The sequence below is a fragment of the Parus major genome, chromosome 20 (assembly GCF_001522545.3).
Source record: "Parus major isolate Abel chromosome 20, Parus_major1.1, whole genome shotgun sequence".
Classification (NCBI taxonomy): domain Eukaryota; kingdom Metazoa; phylum Chordata; class Aves; order Passeriformes; family Paridae; genus Parus; species Parus major.
In genome coordinates this window covers 2,340,320-2,347,047 of record NC_031788.1, presented here as the reverse complement: position 1 = coordinate 2,347,047, position 6,728 = coordinate 2,340,320, and the positions used below count along the sequence as shown (strand labels likewise).

Here is a 6,728-nt window from a genome sequence, read left to right as displayed (position 1 = left end):
CCCTGTGAGCCTGTGGTTGTGTGTTGCAGGTGTTCCCCTGTGAGCGGTACCTGCGCCGCCACATCCCCACACACGGCGGGGGCAGCAAGTTCAAGTGCCAGATCTGCAAGAAGTTCTTCCGGCGGGAGCACTACCTCAAGCTGCACGCCCACATCCACTCGGGTACACATCCCCTGCTCCCAATGCTCGTCACCTCTGTGCCCTGGCAGCAGCAATGACACAGTTGGCTCTGAGTCATTTGTAGTAACGTGGTTTCAGATGGATGGGTTTGGTTTGGCCTCGTGCCTGGCATTGCACTAGATAGAAATGGGGGGGCACAGGTGGTTTCCCCACTTGCTGTGGTGGCAGAGCTAAGGAATTTGGCCCTGGAGAGCAGGAGCAGTGTGCAGCATGGGTTGTGCCCATCTGTTTATTATTTTATTGAGAAGTGGCTGATGGGGTTGGGTTGTTTGGCCTGGAGAAAAGGAGGCTCAGGGGAGACCTTATCACTCTCTACAACTCCCTGACAGGAGGCTGCAGCCAGGTAGGGATTGGTCTCTTCTCCCAGGCAACCAGCAACAGGACAAGAGGACACAGCCTTGGACATCAAGGAGAATTTCACAGAAAGGGTGATTGGGCACTGGAATGGGCTGTTCAGGGAAGTGGTGGAGTCACCATCCCTGGAGGTGTTCAAGAAAAGCCTGGATGTGGCACTCAGTGCCATGGTCTGGTTGACCAGGTGGTGTTAGGTTATAGGTTGGACTGGATGATTTCAAAAGTTTTTTCCAACCTAATTCTGTGTGATTTATCCATAGGGCAAGGAATTCTATAGTGTGGCACAGCTGGCCTGGTGCCCTGTCCATGGCCAGAGCAGCCTGTGTGGCTGGACTGTCCCTGAGCCCTGGTCTCTCTCCTCCCCAGGTGAGAAGCCCTTCAAGTGCTCGGTGTGTGACGCGGCGTTCAATCGCAAGGACAAGCTCAAGCGCCACATGCTCATCCACGAGCCCTTCAAGAAATACAAATGCCCCTTCTCGTATGTAGTGTGTCTGCACATGACCATATATCTGAACAGGGTTGGGATGGGGGGAATGTCCCCTGCAGGGATCCTAGGGGATGCTGTGGCTCCTACCAGGCTGCCTGGGGAGATTGGAATGCTGTGTGCTGTTGAACTGGCAACCAAAGAGTCCCAATTCTTCGTTACTGACTTCCTGTAAGGCCACATGTCACACATTTCATCGTTTCATCAGCCCTGTAAAATAACTCCTGCCTTCATGGGAGGCTTGGGAGAGCACTAGAAAGAGAAGGGGCATTATTTGACTACAGAGGTTCCCTGGATGATGGGCTCTCACTCACTGCCGTGTCTCCAAAAGCATGTGACAACATAGGACCTCATGTATGAGCCAGAGGAAACGAGTTTTGGAAAGTGCAGTCTCAGATCCATGGCACAACCATGGACTTTCTGAGATAGCCAAGGCTGACTGGCTTCTCCCTGCTCCAACCTCATACCTGCTTCCAAAATACTTCTGTCTCCAGCTGGGATCTTCAGCCTGCTGCATTTCAGATACAGTGAGACACAGACCATGAGTAATTTAGGAAAAGCCACATATCCCTGTGGCAGCCTGTTTAGTCCTTGCCCCTCCCCAGAAAGGCTGAAATAGTGGAACTCCTGCTGAGTTCCACTCCAGCTAAGGCTGTACCAAGAGAAACATCTAGGGGCTGCTAAGGAGAAGGGTCATGGATCTCTTCATGATCTGAGATCTGTCTTTACCTTGTTCCTCAGCTGATTCCCACATCTCACCAGCATTTGTTATTGTTGCAGAAGCCACACAGGCTGCAATAAAGAATTCAACAGGCCTGACAAGCTGAAGGCTCACATTCTGTCCCATTCAGGTGAGTGTTTGGGAATGCAGTGACTGGGATTCCCTGGGGTGCTGCAGGGGATGTGATAGAAGGACTAAGCCTGAGAAATGAGAATAATTTACTAGCAGTAGATTTTTTGTCTTTGTTGTGCTGCAGGCCTGTTTAACTGAGTGTCTCTTCAGTATTATGTCTAAGCTTTGGGCTGGTTTCTAAGACAATATAATCTGTAGGCAGGGCCTGCTGGTGAGACTCAGGAGCTGAGCTGGATTATTTGGTCTGTTTGCTACCAAGTGAATATCCAGAGTGCTCTGTCCACTTCTCCCCAGTCCCATCTCACAGGCAAAAGAAAATCTCATGGGATTAGACTCCTTTCCTGTGTTCCAAAAATGATACTCTCAATTCTGATAAAGACAATTTATTCCCATGCCCCAGGGAACAATCAGACTTTTATCTCTTGGGGTAAAACTGGACTTCTTTCCTTTTGCCCAAAGCCCTGCAAAGTGGAATTAGATGGGATGGGCTGATAGTGCAGTCATGGGTTCTTTCAGACTGTACATTCCCATATTTTGGAGGGGAAAAAAAGTGAAAATTTTTTAATTTACTAGATACACTTGAAAAAAACAATACTTCAAGTTTGTTTTGCATTTTCATCACAGTTACCTGACGTGTTTTTCTGGTGATATTTTAATGCTCTTACTTGGGGCAAGAATATTTATTTGCAGTCTGCAGTTTCCTCCTGAAGGGCAGTGGAAGGTCAGGCACTGATCTGCTCCCTCTGTGAGCAGGAGATGGGATCCAAGGGAATGGCTGGAGCTGTGCCAGGGAGGCTCAGGCTGGATTTCAGGGCAAGGTTCTTCCCCAGAGGTGCTGGCACTGGCCAGGCTCCCCAGGGAATGGGCACGGCCCCGAGGCTGCCAGAGCTCCAGGAGCGTTTGGACAGCGCTGCCAGGGATGCCCAGGGTGGGGTTGTTGGGGGGTCTGGGCAGGGCCAGGGCTGGGCTGGGGGATCCTGGGGTCTCTTCTACCTCAGGACATTTTACGACTTTACAAAGGATTAAAACAATGTCTCTGTTTAACAATGGTTAAACAGAAACAATGAAGCTGTAGCCACCCATCCTTTACTGTGTGTGGCACAGCGTGTCCTCTCTTTGATCAGGGAGCACCTCCTGCTCCCTGGAGGAGGAGGAGGAGAAGCTGTCCTGCCCTCCCTGGTGGGATGGCTGGGTCTCACTGAGCTCTCCCTCTGTGTGCAGGGATGAAGATCCACAAGTGCCAGTACTGTAACAAGTCCTTCAGCCGCCGCGCCCACATGGTGGAGCACCAGCGCTCACACACCGGCAACTACAAATACCGCTGCCCCACGTGCAGCAAGGGCTTCACACGCCACAAGTACATGAGGGACCACAAGTGCCGCCTGGGCTCGCCCAAGGACAAGGAGCTGCAGCTCAGGAAGGCCCAGAAGAAGCGGGTGGCGCGGGGGCGCAAGGCGGGGCTGGCACTGCCCGGAGCGCTGGGGCTGCCGGAGCTCAAGGACGGCGCTGCCGGGGAGAGCCCGCCCGAGGGGGGCCCCAACAAAGAGCCCTTCCAGGAGTCAGACGCCGTCCTGTCCATCGTGGTTGGAGGGTCAGGAGCTGCTGACTCGGAGCTGGTCCCTGGGCAGCCCAACAGCATGGCCTCCAACCTGGCCCTGGCAGAGCTGCAGACGGCCTCGGACGGGCCCTGCACCATGCTGGCTGTCCCCGTGTACATCCAGACCTCGGAGTGACAATGCCCAGAGCCACTGTGTGGCTGGGGGTGCTGCTGGCACTGTCCGACTTGGTGCTCAAATTTATCCCCGTGGAAAAGACCAAAGCTCTTCTGGGGAGGTGGATGGATATGGGAGAGAATGGCTTCCATCTCCACTGGTTCTTCCCATCCTTGGCCAGAGGACTGCTTGGAGGCCACTGATGCCTACAAGGCACTGAAGAGAGTGGCTCCGTTATTTCTTGTCCCTCTGCACCACGGGTCAGCTTAGGGCAAGAAAGACAAAGATCCCTGAATCAGGGCAAGAAGAAGGACCATGCAAACTTGGAACAAACAGAGCTGCTGAAATCAGGTGGCTTTGCAAATCACAGCCTGTCCCATCTGTGGTTTTTCCGGCCTAAAAGCTGTATTGCCCAGTATTTGGGTGGCCCTTCTGAGAGCAAACATCCTTCCTAGTGGAAGCAAGTTCATCCTGAGATCCTTTGGGAACACCGTTCAGAAATACCCTGATAGACTTCTGTCTGGTATCTTCTCTCTGTCTGTCTCAGTAGAAAGATCACCGTGTCTGTACTACACGTTATAAACACCCTGGACCTCATGTGGAGTCAGTGTGTGGGAACCTGTGTGTGTGTGGGGACTCTTCTGTCTGGGTGCTGTTCTCTCCACAGTGTTTGTTCATGGTTTTTCCCCACCCAGGGACTGGATTTTCACAAATCCAGGGATTTCTGAGCGCCTTAGACATCAATGAGTCAATCCCTGGGAACAGTTAAATGTGACCCCTGTGTTCAGCAAGGGCACTAAGGGCTGGGTGAGGTCACCTGGCTGGGGTAGCACAGGAAACCTGTGAGGCATCCAGGAGCCAGTGTTGCAGTGTCAGCTCTGGGCCAGGTGCTGCAGAGAAGCTCTGGCAGCTGCTTCCCAGCCTCTGTGTTCCCTCAGCTCAGTTCTTGTCAGTAGTTTTAGTGGGGAGTTGGTGTTGTTGAGCGGCAAGGAAGTCTGCTGTGGCTGGGACAGTTGTTGTCCTCTTGGCTTCTCTGATTTCCTAAGCCAACACAGGAGCACCAGACACAGAAAGTGAGAATTCCCGTTGTGCAGTGTTGGTGAGGGAGGTGCATGGGTGGGTCTGGAGCCCAGGCAGGTGAGGGGTGCTGCTGCCTGCTTCAATGCCCTGCCAGGCTCCTTCATTCTTGTACTGCCCTCAGCCTCTTGTTTTCCACTGCCACAGGATGCACTGGCTTTTGGGGAAGGATCTGGACTGGGAGTTGCACATTCCTGCTGCCTGCAGGTCCTCTTGGGATGAATGTCCCTGTGCTCTGCTCTCCCACACTTTCTGCCTGCTCCAAGTGTAGAGCAAGCCAAGCTGGGCTTTCCCAGGTGAGTTTGTGTGATGAGCTGCTAAAGTGTCTGTGGGTGCAAAGTGCTGCATTCCCAGCCTGTTTATCCAGAGGGAGTGCAGGGTTCGGTCAGTCCTGGGTATGGAAATCCTGGCTGTGTCTGGGACTTTGGCTGTTCTGGCCACTGCAGCAGTCAGCCCAGCATGACTGGTCTGACACAGCCCATTGTTTGACCTCAAGATGTTCTTTTTGTCTCCTTCCTTAAAATCTTAAAAACAGCAGCTGGCAGAGGGCTGCACGCTGTGCTCCCCCAGGTAATGATGGGTTACACTGTCACTCCTGGGACACACAGTTCCAGTCTGGATGAGTCCTGCCACCAGTTCACTTTGCTCACTCACTTCCTAAATTACTTTCTGCTCATTTCACTTTTTTGGTGATGTTTGTGCACCTCAAACTGTTGGGTGGGAGGAAATGGAGCTCAGAGCTTCCAGGGGAGGCTGGGAGAAGGGGTTGTTGAGGGTTTACCTGAGGTTATGGGGAAGTCTTGCCCCGCCTCATAGAAGGGGTGGAGAAGGTGGAGCCAGGCTCCAGAGGTGCACAGGGATGGCAAGAGAGGTGACAGGGACGTGTTGAAACATGGCAACTTCCCGTATTTAAAAGGGCTTGTGAGAAGGCTGGAGAGAAACTTTTCATAAGGGCCTGGAGTGACAGGACAAGGGGGAATGGCCTCAAGCTGCTGGAAGATTTAAATGTGATATGAGGAAGAAATTCTTCCCTGTGAGAGTGGTGGGCAGGCCTGGCACAGGTTATCCAGAGAAGCTGTGGCTGCCCCTGGATCCCTGGAAGTGTCCCAGGCCAGGCTGGACAGGACTTGGAGCAACCTGGGGTAGTGGAAGGTGTCCCTGCCATGGTAGGGGATGAAACGAGATGATTTTTGGGGTCCCTTCCAATCCCAACCACTCTGATTCCGTGATTCTGACTCAGTGTAAGGAAGGAAGCTGCAGAGAGTGGTCCTGAGATCTCATTACCAATTTGCACAGAACATCCTGCCCTGAGTGGATGTGCTTGGCATGAGCTGACAGGCCCAGGGACATCCCAGTGGTCTTTCCTCCTTATGTGTGTCTGTGCTTCAGTGCAAGCTCCTGTCTGCTTTGAAGGGCAGAGTATATTTAAGTGTAAATTTTGTTATTTACCCACAGTGTTTATTTTACTCTGCTTTCCCAGGAGGGGAATCGGATCAGGAAGTAGTTGGCTAAATATACCTTTCCTGTTTCCCTCCCCTCTGTCCCACACTGTAGGTGTCATTACATGGTCTATGCAGTCAGGTCTATTTTGAGGTGATGATGTGTGGGTGCAGCTCCTTCAGCTCAGAAGCCCTGTCTGGAGACCTGGCCTGCCCTTCCCAAATCCTGGTTTCCCTCAGCTCAGTGGGATGCTGGAACCCAGCTGGCAACACTGGGTGTAACTCGGGGAGTGGGAGCAGAGCCACACAGCTGCCTCGAGTGTCACTGCTGAGGGATACAGGGCTGACAACTTCCCCTAACATAAGTGTGGGACAGAGATACCACCCTGGATGCTTGATAAGTGTTTACATATGGGGCAGTGTTGAACCAGAGCAAGTTTCATCCTGAGCAGAATGATTGTCCTCTTAGAGTAAACCTTGGAGTAATTGTTGTCCCTGCCCCACTCTTGTCCACCTGCCTCACCTCCTGCAAACTCAGATGTCTACAAGCTCTCCCATTTCCTTCAGGGGAGATTTCTGCCTGAGTTCCCTCTGTTTCCCTGGCAGAGCCCTGCCCACTGGCTGGGGTG

At 52.7% G+C, this 6,728-nt stretch overlaps 2 protein-coding genes across 3 annotated transcripts in view; both read left to right on the top strand.

Moving 5' to 3' along the window:
- Positions 1 to 4,184, top strand: part of ZNF341 (zinc finger protein 341) — a 20,248-nt gene extending 16,064 nt beyond the window's left edge. For both annotated transcript variants that reach the window (XM_015647268.3, XM_033519097.1), the window contains exons 12-15: positions 30 to 162; positions 901 to 1,012; positions 1,799 to 1,869; positions 3,093 to 4,184. In XM_015647268.3, coding sequence (XP_015502754.1) covers positions 30 to 162; positions 901 to 1,012; positions 1,799 to 1,869; positions 3,093 to 3,604 — 828 coding nt within the window. In that variant the 3' untranslated portion in view covers positions 3,605 to 4,184. The remainder of the gene's footprint in view (positions 1 to 29; positions 163 to 900; positions 1,013 to 1,798; positions 1,870 to 3,092) is intronic.
- Positions 1 to 6,728, top strand: part of LOC107213168 (perilipin-3-like) — a 663,366-nt gene that overhangs the window by 576,522 nt on the left and 80,116 nt on the right. The window lies entirely within an intron of this gene.